This window comes from Stomoxys calcitrans, chromosome 3, assembly GCF_963082655.1.
Source record: "Stomoxys calcitrans chromosome 3, idStoCalc2.1, whole genome shotgun sequence".
In the NCBI taxonomy this organism is placed as follows: Eukaryota; Metazoa; Arthropoda; class Insecta; order Diptera; family Muscidae; genus Stomoxys; species Stomoxys calcitrans.
In genome coordinates this window covers 174935564-174961369 of record NC_081554.1, presented here as the reverse complement: position 1 = coordinate 174961369, position 25806 = coordinate 174935564, and the positions used below count along the sequence as shown (strand labels likewise).

Here is a 25806-nt window from a genome sequence, read left to right as displayed (position 1 = left end):
TTAAATGCTAGTATAAGTGAACGATCAGAGCTGCTCATAGTACGTCTATTTTGATATTTTGGTGATCCAAATGCATCGAATGATGCCGATCCAGTGCCAGGACCGATGATTGTGGACAAATCACCACCACTTAACAATGGATTTTCCGGACCACCAACACGACTGGGATCAACGCCACTTTTTTCATTGCTGAATGTTCTCCATTCGGAGCCTACATCAATGACACGATCTCCCACAACAAGGCCACATTCGGAACAAATCATATCGCCTGCTCTGTAATCCTCTATAAGAGGTGCATCCGGATGGGCATAACAGCATACTTTATTCGTATCTCTGGATGAACTGGCCATAATGTACCAAATTCAATTTTCTCAATATTTACGATGAAATATGGCGAATTTTATATTTTTATTTACGTTGTATGTGAGAGGCACTTGACAAACAGACTTTGTCTCATTTCAGCAGGGATGCCAAAGTACATGAGCAATAAACAACTAGCAATGAAAATAAAAATCGCCAAAAATATCGTTGTTCTTAAGGGTGGTTCCCATGTTCTCAAAAATATTTTTTTGGGGTGATTTTTTTGGCAAGCTTTTTTATCAAGGCGGATTTAAGAAGGTGGTCTCAAGCGGACAGCTATTAACAGCCGGCCAAGTTTGACGGTATTAAGATGTCGGTTTTTTGTTTGTCTTCTCTTTGTTGTTATCTTTTTTCTCGCATATTCTCTGCTCACATACGCACACTTTCTGTTGGCAAAATGTCGATCAGCATGATGATGGCGATTTCACCATATGGTTTTTATGTTGTTGTACAAAAGAGACAAGCTTTAAAGTAATTCAGCCATGACATTCGCAGCAAACCACCACACGTACACATATGATTTGTGGTTTTTGTACAAAATAGACCACATTTAATTGTTTCGCCATTGGAGAGCAATTAGGGTTATTGACAAGGTGGATTTAAAAATGTGGTCTCACGCAAACAGCTGTTAGCAGCCGGCCAGCTTTGACGGTACTAAGATGACAGATTTTTATTTGCATTCTCTTTGTTGTTATCTTCTTTCTCTCATATTCTCTACTCATGTACGCACACGTATACACATACGCACACAAATTTCTTTGTGTGTGTTGGTAAAACGTCGATCAGCTTGATGGCGGATTGCACCTTATCATTTGTAGTTGTTGTACAAATGAGACCACCTTTAATTGTTGCGCCATGGGTTATTGGCATGGGGAGGTTTTATGCCCGCACCCTCTTTTCAGTCTAACCTAGCCGCTGTGCTTCGATCTCTCCCTGAACCTTAAGCTGCTATTACACGGCATGTAGTTGTCTTATGAAATGTCACTTTTCTATTCTCATGCAATTTAAAATTTTTGTCGAAATTGTTAATTTACATACGATTCATCATTTTTGCTATCACAACTGTAAGACATTTTTCGTATGACATAACCTAAAAGTGTGGCCAAGTCTGATGTTGTATGCGTGAAAATTGTTAAACCCCGGGAAACAGATGATCGAGCCATTAAATCCGGATTTAATGAGCTATGTAAACGGGGTTTTAAAGTTGTGAGAAAGGTGATTAAATCATAAATTTGAGAAAACAATTAGGGGTTTGTTTTTATTTGACTGACAACAACAACAGCTGATTTCTTTATGTTTTTGTCAGAGGGAATAGAGCACGCTCTAAAGCAACAACTTCCATGGCCTAATTTGAAAAGTGCTATTCATAGGTTAGTTTCATTTGTATCACACGACATGTGCAACTCTACATGTGATAAATTTGACATGTCATAAGAAACCTACATACCGTGTAATAGAGCCTTTAGCCATAGTCCCAAATTTATGAATTGGCATCTCTACCTTGCACATAAATAAATAATTTGAGCTTCGCACATAGACTGGTTGGTGGTGCTTGTGAATATAGATAAATGAGAATTATCTAAGAACAGGCCGCAAGCAAAATTCTGCTCTCAATGGCATGTAGTTTGCATATTCTAAATAGAGGGGCCCGGTAGTCGAGTTGGTAGCGTGCTTGGATTACCAGTGAGGGATTGTGGGTTTAATTCCCACCAGAAGCCTTGGTCTGTCGCTACTGTGGTATCACAATGGACTTTTGTCAAAATGAGTCTGTAAAGGACTGCCACTCTTACCTAACCTAACCATTCTAAATATGCATTATTTCCTTTCCCATGAAGGAAACTATGGCGTATTGCACGTATATAGGGTTTCTGCAGTCGTAGCTTCAAATATGTGTATTTTTCTTTTTTTTTTCTTTTTGTTGTAAATTTGTTTTTTTTTCCAAATTTTTCGGCAGAGCTGCTTGCTTTGATGAAAAATAAAATAGTTACCGACACCTATGAGCTTGACATTTACTGTTCAATTTTGAGAGCACAAAAATGTCTCTGTTATTTCGTTCCTCTTTGCCTTTCATCTATGTGATTGCTTTGTTGCATTATTTTGAATAACAAGCAACAATCTATATACAAAGAGTTGGCAACCCAGGTTTGAGTAAATTTTCACTTTTCTCTCTCTCTCTCAGACTGCTGTCACTATTTTCACAACATCCTTGGTTAGTGAAACAAACTATTATCAGGTGAAAGTAAATTTTTCATTTATAAAATAGCAATAATAACAAAACAATTATAAGTGCATTTAATAACATCTTTAGCAAAAAGATCACAAAGTTCCCGGTGAAAAAACTTAATATTTGTTAATGTACTTACCATACAAACATTGAATAGCTAAAGAATGACCCAAATATAAAAGCATTTGCTTCGCACGAGTCAGTAGTCAATGGTTTCCGCCACCATTCCACAACATTTTCCTGTGAACTATTTTGAATTTTACAACCCCGTTTTTTTTTTGTATTGGTCACTTGTTGCAATGGATAAGGAAAAAATAAAATTTAATCAAGAAGAAAAGCGTTTGCTTATTGAATGTATAAAAGCCTATCCCATAATATGGGACAAAAACCATCCAGGCCATAGTAACCGCAGATTCATAAAATTTGCCTGGATGAATGTCGAAAAGCAAATGAATATAAATGGTATGTGGGGTGAACTTTTTATTAAAGTTGGATTTTTTTGATTTAGCTTCATAATAAAATTATTTTCACATTATTTTAGAATATGCCTGCCGCGTTGCATGGAAAAGTATATGTGACAGCAGACGCTATTACAGAAGGAAGGCTAATAAATCTGAATCGCAAAGTTTGCCTGAAGGCGGCTATTCCTCCGAAGATGAATTTGCCAAGCAACCTCCCTTTGAAGATGAAATGAAATTCATGGATGAAACAATATCGTAAGTTAAGTTGTTAGGAATTTGTTATTTTGTCCCCTTTTGTAACATTAATGCCCTTTTTTAGTGAATCATCAGCAAATAGGTTGGCGACGCATTCCAATATGAATGAAATTTCCACGAAACAGAGTTCATCACCACATTCCCCAGGCATGAGGATGCATTCCACAATGAACGAAATTTCTCGGAAACATAGTATATCACCATATTCCTATGTAAGTGTTGGTTGCTGTGATTAAAAGGGTTTTTATACCCAGCACCATAGGGGGATGGGGCATACTAATCTAGTCATTCCATTTGTAACAGCTCGAAATATTCGTCTAAGACCCCATAAAGTGATCGTCTCGACATTTTGAGTCGATCTAGCCATGTTTGTCCATCTGTCGAAATCACGATAGAGTTCGAACACATAAAGCTAGCCGTTTGAAATTTGGACAGATACTTAATATCGATGTAGGTCGTTGGGGATTGCAAATGGGCCATATCTGTTCAGATTTAGATATAGCTCCCATATACACCAATCTCCCGATTTGACTTATTGCGCCCCTGGAAGCCGCAATTTTGTCCGAATTGGGCTGAAAATTTGAGAGAATTTTTGAATGACTTCCAACAACTGTGTCAAATACGATCCAAATCGGTATCTTATCTGATATAGCTACCACATAACATATCTCCCGAATTGACTTCTTGAGCCTCTGGAAGCCGCCCGAGTTGACTTCTTGAGTCCCTGGAAGGCGCAATTTTTGTCCGATTTGGCCGAACACTACGTGTTATTTCAACAACTGTTGCAATTATGGTCCAAATTGGTCTATAACCTTATATAGCTCCCATATAAACCGATCGCCGATTTGACTTCTTAAGCCCTTACAAGCCGCAATTTTTGTCCAATTTGGCTGATATTTTGCATGTAATGTTTTGTTATGACTTGATGGAATGCTCCATCCGCAGTAGCTGTAACTGCAGTCGCGGACAATTAGCTGTATCGAGTGGAGAGTATCAGTGAGAGGTTGCATGGCACCGGCTCTTGCACAAATACTGAGTGCCTATGATGCTTGATATGGCAAAGCAAGTTATTGGCGCCTTTAAATAACCAATGGCCATGATGTCGGCGGATCGGTCTATATGGGGGGCTATATCAAGATATAGTCCGATTAAGCCCATCTTCGAACTCAACCTGCTTATGGACAAAAAAAAGAATCTGTGCAGAGTTTCAGCTCAATATCTCTATTTTTAAAAACTAGATAGTCTTAGAATTTTACGCTGATCAAAAATATATATACTTTATGGGGTCGGAAATGGATATTTCGATGTGTTGCAAACGGAATGACAAAAGAATATACCCCCATCCTTCGGCGGTGGGTATAATAAAAATTTTTTAAATGAAAAATTTACCCAAATTTCTTTCGTTGTATGAATTTAAATAATTTTTTTTTACATTTATTTTTTAGAGAAGCAATAGCCCGAACTCATCAACCCAGCAGACAAATTGCTTGAGTGAATCTATGTTTGATGTAGTTGAAATTATGGAGTATCCAGAACCAAAACTGGAACACAAGTATTTTCCCGAAAATCATGAAGCTCCAAGAAATGTGTAAGTAATGCGCTTATTGATGCCAAATTTTGGGGGAATATTTAATAAGTTTAGTTTTTTAACTATTTCAGAGATAATGCATCGCATCCGGTAAGATATATGGAAAAATGTATTAGAACCCACAGACAATTAAGACAAAGAAAAAGTTTAGCTAAGATTGTACAATAGGCCGGGTTGATTTGTATGGATGAAACAAAAGTGAAAAAACGTATAGCAAAAACCTAAACTACATACAATTCTAAGAAGTTTCTCCGAAGAAACCATGTATCTAAAATAAAATCCTAATCCGTGCCTCTCGATTTCGAAAATTTGTATACCGTCCACCATAGGATGGGGGTATACTAATTTCGTCATTCTGTTTGTAACTCCTCGAAATATTCGTCTAACACCCCATAAAGGATATATATTCTTGATCGTCAAGACATTTTAAGACGATCTAGCTATGTCCGCCCGTCTGTCTGTCGAAAGCAGGCTAACTTTCGAAGGAGTAATGCTATCCGCTTGGAATTTTACACAAATAATTCTTATTAGTTTTGATATAGCTGCCATATAAACCAATCTTGGGTCTTGACTTCTTGAGCCCTTAGAGGGCGCAATTCCCATCCGTTGTGGTTGAAACTTTGCATGAGGCGTTTTGTTATAATTTCCAACAATTGCATTCAGTATGACTCAAATCGGTTCATAACCTAATATAGCTGTCAAATAAACCGATCTGGATTCTTGAGCCCCTAGAGAGCACAGTTGCTATCCGATTTAGCTGAAATTTGGCATGACGTGTTTCGTTACGACTTTCAACAACTGTGCTAAGTATGGTTGAAATCGGTCAATGACCTGATATAGCTGCCATATAAACCGATCTTGAATCTTGGCTTCTTGAGTTTGGCTGAAATTTTGCCCAACATGTTATGTTATGATTTCCAATAACTGTGCTAAGTATGATTTAAATAGGTTTTAACCTGATATAGCTGTCATATAAACTGTTCTGGGGTCTTGACTACTTGAGCCTTTAGGGGGCGCAATTCCTATCCGATTTGGCTGAAATTTAGCATGAAGAGTTTCGTTACGACTTTCAACAACTGTGTTAAGTATGGATCACATCGGTTCATAACCTGATATAGCTACCATATAAACTAATCTGGGATCTTGATTTCTTGAGCCTATAGAGGGCTGAAATTTTGTACAACGACTTCCGTTATGACCTTCAATATCTGTGTCAAATATGGTCTGAATGGGTATATAGCCTGATACAGCTCCCATATAAATCGATCTCCAGATTTTACTTCTTGAGCCCGTAAAGGGCACAATTCTTATTCGAATTGGCTGAAATTTTACACAATGACTTCCACTATGGTTTACAACATTCAATAAAATTATGATTAGGACTAATCAGACCATAAATTGATATAGCTCCGGATTTAAGGCTCTTGTCAGCTGATTTTATAAAGGGAAGGACTCCATTGGGTCAATCCGGTACGTACAATCGGCTGCCATGGGAATGAGAACAGGGATAAACCGGTGTAGCTTGGTCAACGAAGTTGGTGAAAGAAAAACTGAACAAGATTCCATCAAAACGAAAGTTTGCTTTTTCTGCTGGTAAATAGGTTTGCCAAATAGCAAACCACAAAAATCTAATCTATGTCTAAATGGTCTTTGGAAAAAATACTTTAAAACGTTCATCGTTTCATGTTTAATTATTGTTTTTCTTTTTATTTCTTATAGTGGAGTGGTAAAACGAATGGCCTTAAGAAACGTAAAACAGAGGAAACTGATAATAAAGCATTTCTAACTCACCTAGACTCTATTCTAAACAAACTTACTTTAAGTTCATCGGAAGGTCTGCAGGCTAAAATTATGACCTTAGCATATGAAGAACTTGCAAAGCACAGAGGCTCGTAGAGGAAAAAATCCTTTTGTTACAACATATAATACAACAAATTAAATTATAGTTAATAAATATTTTAAATTTTAATTTTTTATACCAACGTTCCTTGGGCTGGCTTAGCTCAATAGATACACATGTCATCGCATCCGCCATGCGGCTCTTGGTTATAATCTCAAAAAAGGAATATTCTACTCACTAGAGTAGTTCTGCCCAAGAACGATCTGCTAGATTCAGCTCCTAAACTTCTATTCAAACACGCACGCAAATTTCTTTGTATATGTTGGCAAAACGTCAAGCAGGTTGATGACAAGGTGGTAGATTGCCCCATATGATTTGTGATTGTTGTACAAATGAGCCTACCTTTAATTGTTTTGCCATGTATTTAATCAAATCGTTTCACCAGCACGGCACGGGATATCTATGAGCCCCACACCGGCTGAAACGTTTTGAGGTCCGATCTGTGTGGTGTTCATTGCTATCAAAAGAAACTTAGCTGCGAGCTACCGGGCGCGTTTACAGGTTGCGAATAGTGGAATGCTTCATACGGAGTAGCTGCAACGGCAGCGCGGACTATCAGCGGAGAGTCTCAGTGAGAAGCCGGGTAGCAAAGACTCTTGCACAAATACTAAGTGCTTATGATGCTTGAAATGACAAGGCAAGTTGTTGGCGCCTTTAAATAACCAATGTCCACCTGTTCCCGCGGCGATCGGTCGTATAGATCTGCACAAGCTTGCCACATCAGGAGCAAGACGACCATCGCCACGTGAAACTGTGGCTACAACAATCAATTTAATTGCCGAATACAATATTTTTGCTCAACGTTATAAAAATGCTGATCACATTGGAAACGCTGTCAAAAACTTTTGACTGATACAATTCACTTGAATAGTAGAGTAAACGGAATTACGATATTATCTCAAATCAAGTAGAGTTGGACTCTAGAGTAAACCAGTATGCACTCATAAGGTGAAGTCATGGGAACAGGAGTACAATTTGTTATCTTTGTTTTGATTTTGCAGTAAATCTAAATATCAAAGGCTTGATATAACAGCCGTGATATTTTTCTAAAATCTTTAAAAGATATTTGATCCGATATTCCACACATAAGCAACAAAACAATTTTATAATGATGAAAATATCAATATAAAACACATTTGTAGAAGATAAGTTGTGAAACAAAGTTTATTGCTAATAGTTGGTATTCTATTCTGCTTTTGGAATAGCCGCTGAAAATTTTAATTGTTCCGCGAGCGGAATTCGACAGCAATCAAATGTTTTTATTTCCATGCCGAAACACGTTTCTTTATGTGCACTTATTATTTTCTCTTTTCTATATATTTTTTCTCAAACAAATAATGAAAAACGAACCATTCAAGCCAATAAACAAATAACAAGTAAAAGCGTGCTAAGTTCGGCCGGGCCGAATCTTATATACCCTCCACCATGGAGCGCATTTGTCAGTTCTTTTCCCGGCATCTCTTCTTAGGCAAAAAATGATATAAGAAAAGATTTTCTCTGCTATTAGAGCAATATCAAGATATGATCCGGTTCAGACCACAATTAAATTATATGTTGGAGACCTGTGTTAAATGTCAGCCAATTCGAATAAGAATTGCGCCCTTTGGGGGCTCAAAAAGTAAAATAGAGAGATCGATTTAAATGGGAGCTGTATCGGGCTATAGACCGATTCAGACCATAATAAACACGTATGTTCATGGTCATGAGAGGATCCGTCGTACAAAATTTCAAATCGGATAAGAATTGCGCTCTCTAGAGGCCCAAGAAGTCAAGACCCAAGATCGGTTTATATGGCAGCTACATCAGGTTATGGACCGATTTGACCATACTTGGCACAGTTGTTGGATATCATAAAAAAACACGTGGTGCAAAATTTCATTCTAATCGGATAAGAATTGCTCACTCTAGAGCCTCAAGAAGTCAAGACCCAAGATCGGTTTATATGGCAGCTATACCAGATTACTAACCGAATTGAACCATACTTAGCAAAGTTGTTAGAAGTGATACTAAAACACTATGTGCAAAATTTCAGCCTAGTCGGATGAGAATTGCGCCCTCTAGAGGCCCAAGAAGTCAGGACCCAAGATCGGTTTATATGGCAGCTATATCAGGTTATGGACCGATTTGAACCATACTTGGCATAGTTGTTGGATATTATAACAAAACACGTCGTGCAAAATTTCATCCCAATCGGATAAGAATTGCGCACTCTAGAGGCTCAAGAAGTCAAGACCCAAGATCGGTTTATATGGCAGCTATATCAGGTTATGGACCGATTTGAACCATACTTGGCACAGTTGTTGGATGTCATAACAAAATACGTCGTGCAAAATTTCATCCCAATCGGATAAGAATTGCGCACTCTAGAGGCTCAAGAAGTCAAGACCCAAGATCGGTTTATATGGCAGCTATATCAGGTTATGGATCGATTTGAGCCATACTTGGCACAGTTGTTGGATATCATAACAAAACAAGTCGTGCAAAATTTCATCCCAATTGGATAAGAATTGCGCACTCTAGAGGCTCAAGAAGTCAAGACCCAAGATCGGTTTATATGGCAGCTATATCAGGTTATGGACCGATTTGAACCATACTCGGCACAGTTGGTGGATATCATAACAAAATACGTCGTGCAAAATTTCATCCCAATCGGATAAGAATTGCGCACTCTAGAGGCTCAAGAAGTCAAGACCCAAGATCGGTTTATATGGCAGCTATATCAGGTTATGGATCGATTTGAGCCATACTTGGCACAGTAGTTGGATATCATAACAAAACACGTCGTGCAGAATTTTATCCCAATCGGATAAGAATTGCGCACTCTAGAGGCTCAAGAAGTCAAGACCCAAGATCGGTTTATATGGCAGCTATATCAAAACATGGACCGATATGGCCCATTTACAATACCAACCGACCTACACTAATAAGAAGTATTTGTGCAAAATTTCAAGCGGCTAGCTTTACTCCTTCGGAAGTTAGCGTGCTTTCGACAGACAGACGGACGGACGGACGGACGGACGGACGGACGGACGGACAGACGGACGGACATGGCTAGATCGACATAAAATTTCACGACGATCAAGAATATATATACTTTATAGGGTCTCAGACGAATATTTCGAGTAGTTACAATCAGAATGACGAAATTAGTATACCCCCCATCTTATGGTGGAGGGTATAAAAATGATGCCGGCAATAGTTTCAAGTGTTAAGACTACAATAGTTTTTTTTGCCATTTTCCTCACTATTAACAGAGTACTACTTTTCCGCCAACGTTTCGCCGATGGTTTTTTATATGGAGTTTGACAGCATTCCGCTTGAAAAGCTGAACATAATACTCTGCTTAAAACTACTTTAACATTTCAATTTACGGCATTTGCCACTCAAGGTAGTTTCGTTGGGGCTAGATTTGTTGTTGTTGTGCTATTGACCCTACCTCTTAATTGTACCATGAGAGTAAACATGGTTTTAAACTCAATAGAATGAAGAATTTTGTAATTTGCCAAGCTCAGTACATTAAAACATGGTGTTGGCAACCCAGTTTATACAAGAAAAAGAGAGTGAAAACAAATGCTGCTTTTGACATCTGCCAAACTATCGTAAAGGAGAAATTTTGTTGGAAATTATTTTTTCGCTTTGTTAACAACTGCGAAATATTTATGTGACAATATACCCAAATATATGTAGTGACCAAATCTTCGCTACAGATTCGAATTTGCCGTCACCTGCTTATCTGCAAAACAACACAATTCGATTGACACATTAAATAATTGTCCGCGCGCCCATAATTTAAAGAATCACTTTTTGTGATGCAGAAAACAAAGATAAAAAGTAGCCGTGGAGAGAAGAAATCGCTAATAAAAATCGTAAAAAATTATCCTGCTATATGGGATAAACATCATATAGACAACAGCAATCGCAAACAAAAACAACTGGCATGGGCAAATGTGGCCAAACTAATGAATTTAAATGGTATGTTTGTTAATTGGATAGTACCATAGGTTTATATCTATTAAGCGCTTTCGTTTATTGACTTTAGAAAATTATTGCCGTACGATCTGGAGAAGTATACAAGATAGTTATCGCTACTTTAAAAGAAAGTTAGAAAGGCAAAGCGATGGTTATAATTTGGAAGACGAATATTCCTCTGACGACTCCTTCACTAGAAACTTTTCATTTAAAAAAGATTTGGAGTTTCTGGACCCATTTACAAAGTAAGCAATTTGAGGCAAAGGTTTAATTTAATCTAGAAATTAACCATCATGTCAGTTTCAATAGCTCTGCCAGAAAAAGTTCATCTGTTCGCGATGAAGATATGGCTTGCGATGAAAAAATGACTCGAAATGAAGAGATGACTCGAGACGAAGAAATGAATCGAGATGAAGAAATGACTCGAGATGAATACATATCACCATATTTCTTCTATGTAAGTATGTTGTAAATATTGCAGGAAGGCTTTTCAGGCGATGGCGAAAGCCACAAGGGCACCAGGGGCTGGGACATCTATAAAGCAGACTTATACAAGGGCGAGCTGAAAAATTATAGATAGAACTTTGCATCTCCATTGAATATACATCCGATGTCTAAAGGAGGCTACGAAAGATTATTGTGCACACAAATTACGGTTAGGTGGATGATGATAAACTAGACACATTTCGCGAGAGTCTCGCCAACGAACAAAGTGGACGGAAGAGGATGGCACTGATATGTGTTCCTAGAGGATTGTGTCTTGAGTCAAATATTCTTAGGGCGATCAAAGGTTTCGACTCCTTCAAATCGCCAGGACCTGATAATGTATTACCAGTCGAACTACAAGCTGTGTCACATAAGCTGGCTGCCAGGCTCAGCAGCGGAGTTTTTGTAAAAGTGGGCTAATTCTTCAGCGGTGGTTATGGCCTCCTAATGCTGGCGACATTTGTGAGGTACAATGCGATGTAAAAAGTTCTCCTCAAAAGAGGTGTCGCACTGCGGCGCGCCGTTCGGACTCGGCTATAAAAAGGAGGCCCCTTATAATGGAGCTTAAAAACTTGAATCGGACTGCTCTCATTGATATGTGAGAAGTTTGCAAATTTGCAAAGTGGGCTTAATCTTATAAAAATAATGCATTCATTGATATGAGAGAATTTTTCCCACGGGGCCCTTTCCAAAGCTCGTGGGACATTTTTGCATTTTTTTAATGTTTGAGTAGTTTTCTAATCAGTTTCTTTTTAAAATTGTTTTAATACTGAATCAAAGGCTAACGCTGGTCCAAATGATCCCATGTGCCATGAAGTGGAAGAAATAATTGTAGAATATTCAGAAGAAGATGACGAATTAACTGACCCTATACCACACACAACAAATGTTTCAGAGACAACAGAAACGTAAGAAATACTTTTTATATTATCTAATAGACAATTGGACTATTGCTTGTTTTTCCTTTTAATTTTTTTAGCAATATTGAGACCAAAAGATGCAAAGGCTCGATAGATAGCCGATCCAACAAAAACAAAGATAGCTCGTTAGATAGCCGATCGAACAATTACAAAGACTCGTTAGATACCCATTCCAATCATGAATATGTAAGTAACACTCATTATTACTGACGCCAAAATTAAAAATAATGCCTTTTGTTGGAATTTTAGCGATCTGCCGCCATCAGCACAAGCAACTCAAAGAGACAAGGACATAGCAAAGCGAAAGATGATACATTCATAAAACATATGAATACTCTTTTCAACAAATTGCCGCTTGAATCATCGGAAAACTTGCAAGCCAAATTCATGGCCATAGCATATGCAGAACTTGTAAAGAATAGAGAGACTTAGGCAATATATTTTGCAATATGATAATCGCATTTTTTTTTGGTTTGCTACGCACTTAGTTCATAGAAAAAAAGATGGTTGACTAGTAGAATATAAATCAAGAATTATCAACTGCATTCTTATATGAGGAACATCAATGATAAGTGTTGGAATAAAATCAAGTAAAAAGGCGTTAAGTTCGGCTGGGTCGAACTTTGGATACCCACCACCTCGGGTATATATGTAAAACCACCTTTCGTCAAAATCCGGTGAAAAATGCATACCTTATGCCCCATAGCAGCTATAACGAAATAAGTTCTGATTTGGACCAAATACTAATAACTACAAGTCATTGTTCAATTGTGTATAACAAAATATTGGTGTTTTTAGTAGCTATTGGGTTGCCCAAAAAGTAATTGCGGATTTTTTAAAAGAAAGTAAATGCATTTTTTATAAAACTTAGAATGAACTTTAATCAAATATACTTTTTTTATACCTTTTTTCTAAAGCAAGCTAAAAGTAACAGCTGATAACTGACAGAAGAAAGAATGCAATTACAGAGTCACAAGCTGTGAAAAAATTTGTCAACGCCGACTATATGAAAAATCCGCAATTACTTTTTGGGCAACCAATATATCTAAAAATAAACCGATCTGAACCATATACGACACGGATGTGAAAAGCCTAACATAAGTCTCTGTGTCAAATTTCAGTGAAATCGTATAATAAATGCGCATTTTATGGGGCCAAGACTTTAAATCGAGATATCGGTCTATATGGCAGCTATATCCAAATCGTACTTGATTCGGGTCAAGTTTGCAGATGTCGAAGAGCCTAACACAACTCACTGTCGCAAATTTTGTCGAAGCCGGTCAATAAATGCGCCTATTATGGCAACAAAACCTTGAATCGAGAAATCTGTCTATATGGCAGCTATATCAAAATCTGGACCGATCTCTCTTAATTTAACTCACTGTCCCAAATTTCGGCGACATCGGACAATAAATGCCCCTTTTATGGGCCCAAAACCTAAATCGAGAGATCGGTATATATGACAGCTATATCCAAATTTGGACCGGTCTGAGCCAAATTGATGAAAAATGTCGAAGGGCCTTACACAACTCACTGTCCCAAATTTCAGCAAAATCGGATAATAAATGTGGCTTTTATTATCCGCTAAATCGGCGAGACGATCTTTATGGCAGCAATATCGAAATCTGGACGGATCTGCGCCAAAATTGTCCCAAATTTCAGCAAAATCGGATAATAAATGTGGCTTTTATGGGCCTAAGACCCTAAATCGGCGGATCAGTCTATATGGGGGCTATATAGCTATATCAAGATATGCTTATGTACAAAAAAAGAATCGGTGCAACGTTTCAGCTCAATATCTCTATTTTAAAAGACTGTAGCGTGATTTCAACAGACAGACGGATGGACATGGCTACATCGTCTTAGATTTTTTCGCTGATCAAGTATATACATATTTTATAGGGTCGGAAATGAATATTTCGATTGATGCAAACGGAATGACAAAATGAATATACCCCATCCTTCGGTGGTGGGTATAAAAACGAAGAACTCTAATGGGATTAATATAATTTTGGCTACCATATTTTTAAGTGTAGAAAAGTCGTAGGTATGTAAATGAACACACACACACACACCATTGAACATTCTTGTGTACGCGTACGAGAACATAAGCCAGTGGGCTTGGAAATAGTGTGTAGCTGTTGGTTCGCCCGCCACTAGTCTAGACAAAATCGTTTTTACCCGACTTTTTGGCAACACACAATGATAATTATAATAGACTTGACATTTAAGGCGTTAAAAAATAAATCGTTTTTTAAATTTAATTATTTGGTCCTTGAGACAGTACCTTGCTAGGGTCTTTTTGAGGTATTTTCCATAGCTGAGCAACAGCAGGGATTTCACTGACTACATTAGAACGACGAATGCTTTCCACGCCATAACTGTACATCATCTAGGCCAAAGTTTCAATCAGGTCAAGCCTTGCCAAAGTGCAGACCTAGTGGCTAGAGGTTAGAAGATGACAACTTTCAGTTGCAGGCCATCACTGTCAGATCGGGCGACACCAAGATTAAATAAGCATAACGTTTATATCCCATCAGTATATTTTATGTCCACAAGTGCTCTGATTTAGGAGCACCGCTAGTCTTTTAACTGGAGACTTTAAAGGTCACCATAGCAGAGTAGATAAACACCCGCTTCATTCCGGTCGGTCGAATACCTATCATTTCCGGCCGAAGCATTGAAATTGGATTAGATTTGCGTGTTCATTTTTGTTCAGACATGCAGGAAAATTATGGAGTAGTATGCATTAATGTTGTCAATTTTGTAACTGTAAAAGGACTTGTTTAGCTTAGTTATTGAAAAGATAAACCAAATTAAATTAAAATTGGCAAGTTGCAAGATCCATGGGTGGCTTCGTGTTTCCGATTTGTTGTACGATATTTATAAAATGTAGTACAGTTATGCAGTTCCATAACAAAAATAAAAAATATGTTAAGATCTTGTAAATGTAAAAAAGGGCCCCACCTTTCAGGTATATTTTAGTTACATGTAGCGAACAATAGGTGTCGCTGATCAATATAGACTAACCCTTTTTTTAGTGATTTTCCTAAAATTTGATATTTAAAGTACAATTTTGCATGTGTGTAAATATATTTATCGATTACATTAATCCGCACATGCACTGTGTTGGGATATATGTACTTTTTTTATAATAAGTGATTGTGGTCCCTTCCCAATGAATACAATGCCATCTATGCGATGAAAATTATCCCTAATCGAGGTTTCCAAATGTATCTTTATGTATTGTATGCATAGATAAAGAATTTGAACTTCGCACATAGACTGGTTGATGGTGCTTGTGAACATAGGTAAGTGAGAATTATCTAAGTGTGGAATATCGGACCAAATAAATCATTTTTTTAAGATTTTAGAAAAATATCGCAGCTGTGTAATCATGGGGAAACAATTAAAGGTGGTCCCATTTGTACAACAACCACAAATCATATGGTGCAATCTGCCATCTTTGCATCAAGCTTATCGCACTTTTGCCAACACACGCAAAGAAACTTGTGTTCGTGTGTGTATACGTGTGCGTACATGAGTAGAGAATATGCGAGAAAGAAATAACAGCAAAGAGAATGCAAACAAAAATCTGTCATCTTAATACCGTCAAATCTGGTCAGCTGTTAACGGATGTTCGCGTGAGACCACATTATTAAATCCGTCTTGTTGTGATATCAAGCCTTTGACATTTAGATTTACTGCAAATTCAAAACAAAAATAAAAAAATACCTTATTAGTGCCAAAGAGTATAAGATCTAATACAAGAGAGGGTTTCTGCTTTGTCTTCCCCGTACCGTAAAATAACTCGCGTTAACGACACAACATTTTTATTGTATTCTAATTGGATTCACATTGAGGGTTGCAACATTTTCGGGTTATTCTGTTTTGATTCGGGCATTCGTTCGAACATTTTTTCGTATTTTTGTTTGTTTCTTTGCAACCGAAAGTTGGAATAAAGGAAAAACGAAATATCGTAAGCAATTCAAATATGTTGTGTCTTTAAATTTTGTCACTCGTCATCCCGTATTGCCCTCTAACGCCAGCTCTTGTTCTTTCTTACGCTCTTTGATTAGTGCATCCTGTGAAAACACCAACAGATCATCGTTTTCCACACAAGAGACTATCGTGTTTTTGATATAGAATGTCATTAGAATTTTTACAGGTTTTTACGACAGGTTTAAACATGTTTTTACGAACTTAAATTGCAATAAAACATTTTATTTATATGTTTAAGAAATATTTTAAAATGGCAACATTATTGTAAGTGCAAAGCTTAACAACCGCTGCTTGCTTTGAAGAAAAATAAAATAATTACCCATACATAAAGGGTGATTTTTTTGAGGTTAGGATTTTCATGCATTAGTATTTGACAGATCACGTGGGATTTCAGACATGGTGTCAAAGAGAAAGATGCTCAGTATGCTTTGACATTTCATCATGAATAGACTTACTAACGAGCAACGCTTGCAAATCATTGAATTTTATTACCAAAATCAGTGTTCGGTTCGAAATGTGTTCAAATTTTGACAAATTTTGTTCAGCGATGAGGCTCATTTCTGGTTGAATGGCTACGTAAATAAGCAAAATTGCCGCATTTGGAGTGAAGAGCAACCAGAAGCCGTTCAAGAACTGCCCATGCATCCCGAAAAATGCACTGTTTGGTGTGGTTTGTACGCTGGTGGAATCATTGGACCGTATTTTTTCAAAGATGCTGTTGGACGCAACGTTACGGTGAATGAACACATTTCGAACCGAACACTGATTTTGGTAATAAAATTCAATGATTTGCAAGCGTTGCTCGTTAGTAAGTCTATTCATGATGAAATGTCAAAGCATACTGAGCATCTTTCTCTTTGACACCATGTCTGAAATCCCACGTGATCTGTCAAATACTAATGCATGAAAATCCTAACCTCAAAAAAATCACCCTATATAAGTTTGGCATTTGTTGTACAATTTTGAGAGCACCAAAATGTCTCTATTATTTTCATCCTCTATGACTCTATGAGTCCATAAACATCCTAGAAAGTTGGCAACCCTATTGGATTAAGAGAGGGAGAAAAACAAACGGCTAACTTGACGTCTGTCAAATATTCGCAAGACTCAAGGTAATTTTGTTCAGTAGGATTTTTCGCTTTGTTTGCGTTCTGCTGAATATTAATGCGGAAATATTTTTAAACGTATGTGTAGAGTCCCAATCTGTGCTACAAGTATCGTTATTTATTGTCAACACATCATTCTTAGCGCCAAAACTTAAAAATTTATTTGTAATGCGAAAGTCAAAGGCAATTGCAAAGGCAAAGAAACGATGTAGCGATGAAGAGCGACAACGGCTAATAAAAGTATTAAAAAAATATCCTATTATATGGGACCTAAATCACAAAGACAAAAACAGCCGCAAACTAACCAACATGGCATGGGAAAAGGTAGCCAGGGAAGTGAATGTAAATGGTATGATATTTGCTTTGGGTAGGATGAAAGGTTAATGTTTATATTAATGTTGTATCTTTTCCATTTTAGAACATATTTGCCGTGTAACCTGGAGAAGCATACGTGATAGTCGTCGCTACTATAGGAATAAGGCAGTTAGGCAAGGCGGTGGTAGCCTTTTGGAAGGCGATTGCTCATTGGATGGTCTGGAGTTTTTGAATGAATCTTCGGTGTAAGTAATATTGAACTCGAGGATCTATTTGAATCTGGGAAATCACTATTTTATTTCCAGCAAAAGAATATATGCAAACGGTAAGGGCGAAGAAACCACTCGAGAAGAATATGTATCACCATATTTGGTTTATGTAAGTAAAATCTAGTTATCATATTCAGGAATTAATTTTCAGGATGGCATTCTGGTCGTTGTTGTTAAATAAATTATTGTTGTTGTAGCCACATTTTTATGTGGAGGTGGCCATTGGTTATTTAAAGGCGCCGATAACTCGCCTTCTCATATCGCCTTCTCAGTACTTGTGCAATAGACGGCGCCGACCGTCCAGCTACTCCATATATGGAGCATCCACTTATCCGCAACCTGTGGACGGGCCTGGTAGCTGTGAGCTGAGCATATCATAATGACGACCACCTCACAAGTTTGAACTGAGAGTTTCAATCCGTGTGTCAAAGGGTCCTGTTGTTGTACCAGTGTGTTGTACACTGAGGCGGCAGCCCTTGTCGATGAAGAACTTCATCGGGTCAATCCGATACGTACAATCGGCTGCCTTGGGATTGTAAAGGGTCCTGTATTGCATGCAGGTCAAATACAAGGCATGGTATCTTCTAACCTTCAGCGATAAGATGGTACACCATCTGGCTCTTTATTGGGTTACAGTAGGTCTGGTTTTCCTAGGCAGATCATCTATACTAGGTGATGAACGTCTACACAGGACTATATTCGATTGCTGTGACGTAATTCGCCTTGGTTACAGTATCCTTGTGAATATCCTGCATGTCAGCTCTGTAGTAGGAGAACGTGGTTAGTAGATGTGTTGTGAGATCGCGTCTCTAAACGACCATATGCCTCCTTAGTTCTCATGTGGACCACCTCCACCAGGAGACAAAGATCCTACCAGTGCGAAGACATAACTACATGCTGTCTAAGCAATACCTTTTGGGCTGTTATCGCAGAAATCATCCAAATCATCATCTTGTGGATAGATACCCACCGCCCAGAAGCCTTAAGGTAGATCTACATGATCTAGAGCGTGAGGTCCAGCGCTACAAGAGAGAACCTCTAGATCAAGCGGCATATCAAGCGGGTCTGAACAACATTCATGCAGACACGGTAGCAGACGCGTTAACTGGCTACCGAGTGAATGTAGTCCTTGGAGAACGACCGCCACCCATTGCACCCGAAGAAATCGACCTCCCCCGGCAAACCAGAGTGATTCTGGCTCAATTACGTTCCGGAAGATGCAGCCGCCTCAATTCTCACAGAGCTAGGATTGATGCCGACGTGCAAGATGTATGTCCCGACTGTAACCAGGGACCGCACGATACACGTCACCTGTTTAACTGCCCGGCCAGACCCACTCGACTCAGACCCAGATCCCTGTGGACGCACCCCATCTTAGTCGCGGAGTTCCTGGGTCTTGACACTCAACAGAATCAAGCAGACGAAAGATAGTACACAATAAACTGCTACAACAACAACAACAACAACAACAACCATATACTCTTACAGATATGTCTCGGAGGGGGCTCTAGCTCAGTGAGCTGAAAATTCCGGTGATTCTCTTGGATGGAGGCCACCGTGGCGCAGATATTAGCATGTTCGCCTATGACGCCGAACGCCTGGGCTCAAACCACGACCTGAACATCAGAAATGTGTTCAGTTGTGAATATCCCCTTACTAATGCTGGCTACATTTGTGAGGTATCCCAACTTCTGTATCAATTGTTGTCGCTATGCGGCATAAAAAAGTAAACCCCTTATTATTGAGCCTAAACCTTAATCGGACTGCACTCATTGATATGAGAGAAGCATTGCCTGTTCCTCAATGGAATGTTTTTGCCAAATTTAGTTCAGTTAGATTCTCCTGGTGGAAGCTCAGGAGATACTGTTTAGAAAGCAGCTCACCCTGTTCTTTAACTGTGGCTTCAACAACAACACTTTTAATTTTTATAGATCTGAACTCCTTGTATAGATGGGCAATCTTTGTCATCTGTATGCAATTCGTGATGGTCCTGCGTGATGGCTGCGTTTTGGCAGGTCTGTAAAGTTTTCCATTGCGTACGGCTTACTCCTGTTGGCAACGTTGGCACTGCATAATTCACAACTGGTCGCCCAATAAGTGGCTAACAATGTCTTTTTGTTGTTGTTGTAGCAGTGTGTTGTATACTGAGGCGGCAGCCCTTGTTGATGAAAGACCCTATCGGGTCTATCCGGTACGTACATCCCGATGCTATGGGATTGATGTCTTTTTGTCCATACTTCAGGTGCAACCTGCCAAACATTTGAGGATTTTGTTTCAGTTTCTTATCGCAGACTGTCGCAGCATGGACTGATGATAACTTTGAGCTCACACAGGCTGGAGAATGCTCCATACAGAGTAGCTGCAATTACAGTCGCGGACAATCGAGCGGAGTGTCTCAGTGAGAGGCCAGTCGGCACCGGCTATTGCATAAATACTGAGTGCCTTTGATGCTCGATATGACAAGGCGAGTTATTTGCGCCTTTAAATAACCAATGACCATCATGTTCCAGCAGCAAACGATCCTTTGGGCCGGATCGAGCTTGCTCACCTATAGGAACTAAACGAGGATCGCCAACTCTACACATCGACATGTGTCTACAACACAACAACAATGAGAAGAAGCTGTCCGGGTCACTCCTTAGATCTTCAGGTGATTTAGTGTTACAATTTTTTGTCCGTAGACTTTGACTTCAAGTTCCATTGCAACTTCTTTTTTATGGTGCGGCTGATGATTTATTTATTTATTTATTTATTTATTTATTAACAAAAGTAATACCAAAGCCTTCGCGGCCAAAAACGTATTACCAAGATTACATTCCCAAATAGAAAAACTTATATATACATACTTAATTAACAAACTCGATAATCTACAACGATTATTTGCAATAATTCAATTGGCTCCCCAGCCATTACTATGTACTTTCGTGGGGATTTTCAATTTGGGACACTTGAAAATTTCTGCTAGGTTTGGAGATAAATGTCTATTCGTTTACACAGCTCATTGATGTTATTTCCCTTCGCCAGAATAGAACAGGCGTCCGCGTATAATATTATCTCCAGGCTATTTGGAGAAGGAGGCTTACAGAAGTTAAATACGGGGCTTCGAGTTCGTGTTTCTAAACTCGACGTACGACTGGCAAGAAAGCACGAATTAGGGTGATCAGAGATGTTGATGTCATTAACACGAAGAAAGTGGTGTGCCTGACCCTATTGAAAGCCTTTAAAAGGCCAAGGGCTACGAGAACGGTTAGTTCAATGAAACTTTCTTGGTTCAGCCCTTGGATGGTGTGTGTGGACATGGTCAAATTAGTGGCCAATTGTCCCAATTAATGGCCAAGCTTACAAACCCCACATAAGTGGTTTACTATCAGCGAGCTGAATCCGGAAATATACAGGGTAGTCAACGAACATAAGCGGATTTTGTTGCTAGAACACTTGGAGCAATGTAACTTAGGCACCGGTTTAGGCAAACTGTGATCTACTGTTAAGTCACTCTCAAACCCCGGCAGACGGGATGATAGGACCTCAGTCACTTTTGGCGACATACCTGTGACTGATCCGAAGAGATGCGCCAGGTTGTTCAATCGTCAATTTGTTGTGCATCCCGAGAGTAATAGGGCAAGGAGGAGAGAGCCGATGGACACCCATCACAATTTACCGTGGGGGAAGTTACGTATGTTATCCGTGGCGCCAAATTATACCCCGATATGAGGCATAACCCCCGATGAAAATATTTCTGATGTTCTCGCCTGGGTTCGATCCAGGCTTTCAGCGTCCTAGGCGGACGTCCTAACCTCTGCGCTACGGGGTCTTCAATTGTTTTACCAAATTGGCTGCATATCATTCCGAGTCTGGTACCAGATTCCCATTGAAGGTTATCGTAACTTGGCTTGTGTTTTTGGTGGGTTTTTGGGAGATTTAATTGTCGACCATAGTCTGCCAGCGAAAGGGTTTAGAAGGACGTTGTAAGGGGCTGTCCGCAGGGTTCCTTTTGTGGTTCATTCATTTGGATCCTCATGATGGATTCTGTTCTTCAGCTGTTGGCATGTACTTTTAAGGTTTGTGCTTATGCGGATGACCTCCTCATCTTGGTTGAGCTGCAGTCTCGTGCTGCTCTTGAACGCCTGTGTGAGGAAGCCATGCGCATGGTGCGGTGGGTTGATCGTGTGGGTGTTGAGAATACATTTTTGGTGCTGCTTAAGGGCAGATTGGCTTCTAGCCGGCCTCCGCTCATTAGAGTTGGTCCGGTTTCGTTGAGATACTCGCCGCGGGTCAAGTACCTTACCTGTACCTGGTAAGGTAAGTAACTGGCCCACTTGGACCATGTAAAGGAAAGGCTTTCCGCGTTGGCTGTCATGCTTAGGCGCATTCTGGAGGGAGACTGGGGTCTGAGCAGGCTGAGCAGGACTATATATGCGGGTCTATTTGTTGCATGTGCAACTTATGGCTCATCTGTATGGTATCGGGCAGTCATGACTGTTCATGGACATAAGAAGGTGACCCCTGACAAGGTTAGCAATGATGGCAAGCGCACCTTTATGTGTTACTGTCTCCTCGGATGCGATGCCGGTGTTGTTGGGTGTTGCGCCCCTTGATTTGCAGGTTAACCGTCGCACGGTTTAGTACAGGGCTAGGGGGAGTCTTCCGGTTGCTGAAAGGGATTGGCTTACTGATCCGGATCTGGCGAATGGGAATATTAGGCGGCTTAAGGCACTCCTTTGGGAGTGCCTTTATGATAGGTAGAGGACACGTTGGACTGACAGTGACAATGGAAGGGTTACTTACCGATTCATTGGGGACGCGACATTCGCAGTGGACAGACCCGATTTTGGCTTTGGCCTGAGTCTTGCGTTTTTACTGACTGGATATGGCTCTCTCACTGCATTTTTGCATAAAAGGGACTGGCGTCGACTGCAGGTTGTCCTGCCTGCTGACTGTGTGCCCGTACTATTCGGACATCAAGGACTTAGGAGCTATGGGTATATCCTATGGAGAGTGGGTTTTGAGCAGGGCCTTGTTGGACTGTGGGACGTTTGCGAGGTTGGTCACCTTTGCGTGGGATGTTTTTGATAGGATGTTAGGTGGGCGGTGGTAGGCTTTTGGTGAGGTCGTCCGATGGTCTTTGATAGGATGTTAGGTGGGCGTTGATAGGCTTTTGGTGAGGTCGTCCGATGGTTTGGCTCTTAATGTTTGTTCGTTTTTGTGTGCTCGTCTGTTTTTGACCGTAGTGAGAAGTGTCTGTTCTTGTCCCTCCGTTTTGTCCGTTATGTCCGTATAGGGATTTGGCCGTTTTTGTCCGTATAGGGTTCTCGTCCGTGTTTGGTATTTTATCCGTTTTTACATCCGTATTGGTTTTTAGTCCGCTTTGTTGGCAACCCTGTTTTGATCTTGTGTTTGATGGTGGATTTTGGGGGTGTCGGGGAAGTGGCTTTGGCTGTTTTCCCTTCAGGCGACCAGTCTGTAACCGTTTGGGGTTCAACTGGTAGTAGCTTCGGCTACGAGGTCTGACCGGAGTCCTTAATCTGATACCACGGGAGTCGGGAGTCCCAGGGATTTTGATCCCCGCCCGTCTATGGTGAGGCCCCAGTGGAGAGTAACGTGGTGGCTGTGGTTTGGATCCAAATTGCGGGTAGAGCGCAAGCTCGATGTGGAGTTGCATTGCAACCAGGTGCCGTGACCCATAGATCGGAAGGAGTTTTAGATAGTGTTCCGCTCTTAACCACAGGGGAGAACACGTCGAAATAACGTGAACTCGAATTGGTAACCATGCTTAGGCTGACTATGTGTGGGGGCGTTGTTGGACGCATCACCCGGGTTTAAGAGCCTTGCTGGATTGAGCCAACACGGCAGGTGCCTGCATTAAACGCCATTAGGACTTGTCGACCATAGTCTATTGGCACCTGCTTCGGATATTTTCCAACTAGGACTAGGTTATTTTTATTATTACTTATCAAGTCTTTCTAATCACTGTTTTTTTCTCTTTTAGGACTGCAATAACCCCGACTCAAAGGCCCTGTGCGATGAAATTGAAGAAATTGTTCCAGAAAATTCAGAAGATGAATATGAAGAGACAGACCGCAGGCCTCACACAACAAATCACTCAGAAACAATGGAAACGTAAGAAATACCCGAGTAATTGCCTAGATTTTGTCATTAATTTTTTTGTGCTTTCTTCAATCTAGTAATGCCAAGCCCATGAAATATCGACATTCCATTGAAAGTCAATGTAATGAAGAAAGTGAGAGTGTAAGTCACATTCACAATAATGTAATGCTTGAATAATTTTTGAAATTTTTTCCAATTTTTCTAATTTCAGAGAAGCAACAGCATAAGTGCGAATAACTTAAGTAGCCAAGGGGCTAACGAAGAGCTTAATGATACATTTCTAAGGCATTTAAATGCCATTTTAAAAAAATTACCTTTGAAAACGGCGGAAAACCTGGAAGCCAGGTTTATGGCAATGACATATGAAGAACTTGCTAAGCATAGAGACTCTTAGGAAAATCCACTTAATATTCCAATACGCTTTTACATTTTTTCACCCCTGCAAATGGGTGTACTTGCTCTAACTTGAAATGAAATAAGAATATCGAAATCATTTCAAATGAGTTGATCATCGAACTCATTTCGAATGAGTTCATCATCGAACTCATTTCAAATGCGTTTATCATCGAATTCATTTCAAATGAGTTTATCATCGAACTCTTTTCAAATTATCAATCTACATTAGGAATAAGAAAAAAAAATGTATAAGATGAGCAATTTTTGGCCTGTGACAAGAAAATAAGTAAAAGGGACACTTGTGAGATGCTTTCATTTGAGACATGTGAGATCCCCTAATAATAGTTGACTTTGGATTGCAACTCAAGTACAGTTGCGTTGCCAGGAGATAAAGCTATGATATAAAAATTAGTATTAAGCTGGAATTTTTTTTCGGTATCATTCAATATCAAAGTTTTGAAAGTTCAGTTACTAAGTAAAGTGTAAAAAGTATCGCATTTAAGTACAGAAATGAAAATTTCTATAGCAAACTTGCACATTGGCAACACAACTGCAGTTGAGTTGCAATCCATAATCAATTCATACTTTTATTGTTTCTTAGATAGTAGTAAAAAAACAAGTGTCGCTATTCATCTCGAATTCATAACACTTAAATTTTTATTCTTTATTAGAATAAATATCTGTTTTTACTTTTTTTCTTAACTTCTCGAAGAACAAACTGTCTTTGGCAAATTTATACTTTTTATAGTAATATTCCTTAAGTTTAGACTAATATCGGGTAAGCCTGATTTTATGATAACCCCAAGAATCTAAAAATGATACCTTACACCCCGGTATTGGTTTAATTTAAAAAAGAAACGTTAATTTAAATACAATTGTTTTGTCCTTATCAATAAAAATTTAATTTTTATATAAATTGCATATGAATTGTTGGCAATACTTACAAGGATCAAGCTTGACGTGACCTCTTCCATGGATTGTGTTCTCCACTTTGTAAGGCATGGGCTTGTAATCAGCAGCAGCCAAAAGAAAACGTAAAAGCCGAAGAATCCCATGTTGCTATTCGGCCCTTAGCAAAAGGAAAACTGGATAAATTTTGCTTGTGATGGGAAGAGGTGGAGAAAAGGACCAATTATGAGACGCCATCAAAAACACGCTCAAAAAGCCGCTGCAGTAAAGGACCTTAAACCAAAGGCCACGGAAATTGCCATAAATAACAAGTAAGAGTTTGCTTAGTTCGGCCGGTCCGAATCTTATATACCCTCCACCACGAATCTTATATACCCTCCACCACGATTTTTCGAGTTCTTTGCGCGGCATCTCTTTTTAGGCAAACAAAGAATAATTGATAAGAATTGTTATGCCACTGGAGCTATATCATGTTATAGTCCCATTCGGATCATAAATGATTTGAATGTTGAAAACCAAACATGAAGCCATTGGTTAATAT

The 25806-nt window shown here is 39.3% G+C and overlaps 4 protein-coding genes across 5 annotated transcripts in view; 3 read left to right on the top strand and 1 right to left on the bottom strand.

Annotated features, from left to right (window-relative positions):
* LOC106092532 (transcription initiation factor IIB) overlaps positions 1-474 on the bottom strand; it is a 2008-nt gene extending 1534 nt beyond the window's left edge. The window contains exon 1 of the mRNA XM_059365703.1: positions 2-474. Coding sequence (XP_059221686.1) covers positions 2-350 — 349 coding nt within the window. The 5' untranslated portion in view covers positions 351-474. The remainder of the gene's footprint in view (position 1) is intronic.
* A 2065-nt stretch (positions 475-2539) lies between these two features.
* LOC106092543 (uncharacterized) lies at positions 2540-6857 on the top strand. The gene is made up of 6 exons (XM_013259425.2): positions 2540-3046; positions 3126-3300; positions 3365-3512; positions 4746-4888; positions 4960-4978; positions 6608-6857. Exons 1-6 carry the CDS (start codon positions 2794-2796, stop codon positions 6782-6784), a joined length of 915 nt encoding a protein of 304 aa, XP_013114879.2. The 5' UTR covers positions 2540-2793; the 3' UTR covers positions 6785-6857.
* A 3468-nt stretch (positions 6858-10325) lies between these two features.
* Positions 10326-12619, top strand: LOC106092554 (uncharacterized). 2 transcript variants are annotated; one of them, XM_013259443.2, is made up of 6 exons: positions 10326-10760; positions 10828-11002; positions 11067-11214; positions 12024-12151; positions 12223-12349; positions 12413-12619. In XM_013259443.2, exons 1-6 carry the CDS (start codon positions 10598-10600, stop codon positions 12593-12595), a joined length of 924 nt encoding a protein of 307 aa, XP_013114897.2. In that variant the 5' UTR covers positions 10326-10597; the 3' UTR covers positions 12596-12619. The 2 variants fall into 2 exon arrangements, with proteins under 2 accessions (XP_013114897.2, XP_013114890.2); XM_013259436.2 differs by having other exon boundaries at positions 10328-10760; positions 11058-11214.
* A 4618-nt stretch (positions 12620-17237) lies between these two features.
* LOC106092576 (uncharacterized) lies at positions 17238-25472 on the top strand. The gene is made up of 7 exons (XM_059365194.1): positions 17238-17349; positions 17414-17620; positions 17690-17831; positions 17892-17964; positions 23842-23972; positions 24038-24101; positions 24172-25472. The coding sequence occupies exons 2-7, from the start codon at positions 17440-17442 to the stop codon at positions 24352-24354; spliced, it is 774 nt and encodes a 257-aa protein (XP_059221177.1). The 5' UTR covers positions 17238-17349; positions 17414-17439; the 3' UTR covers positions 24355-25472.
* The last annotated feature ends 334 nt before the right edge of the window (positions 25473-25806 follow it).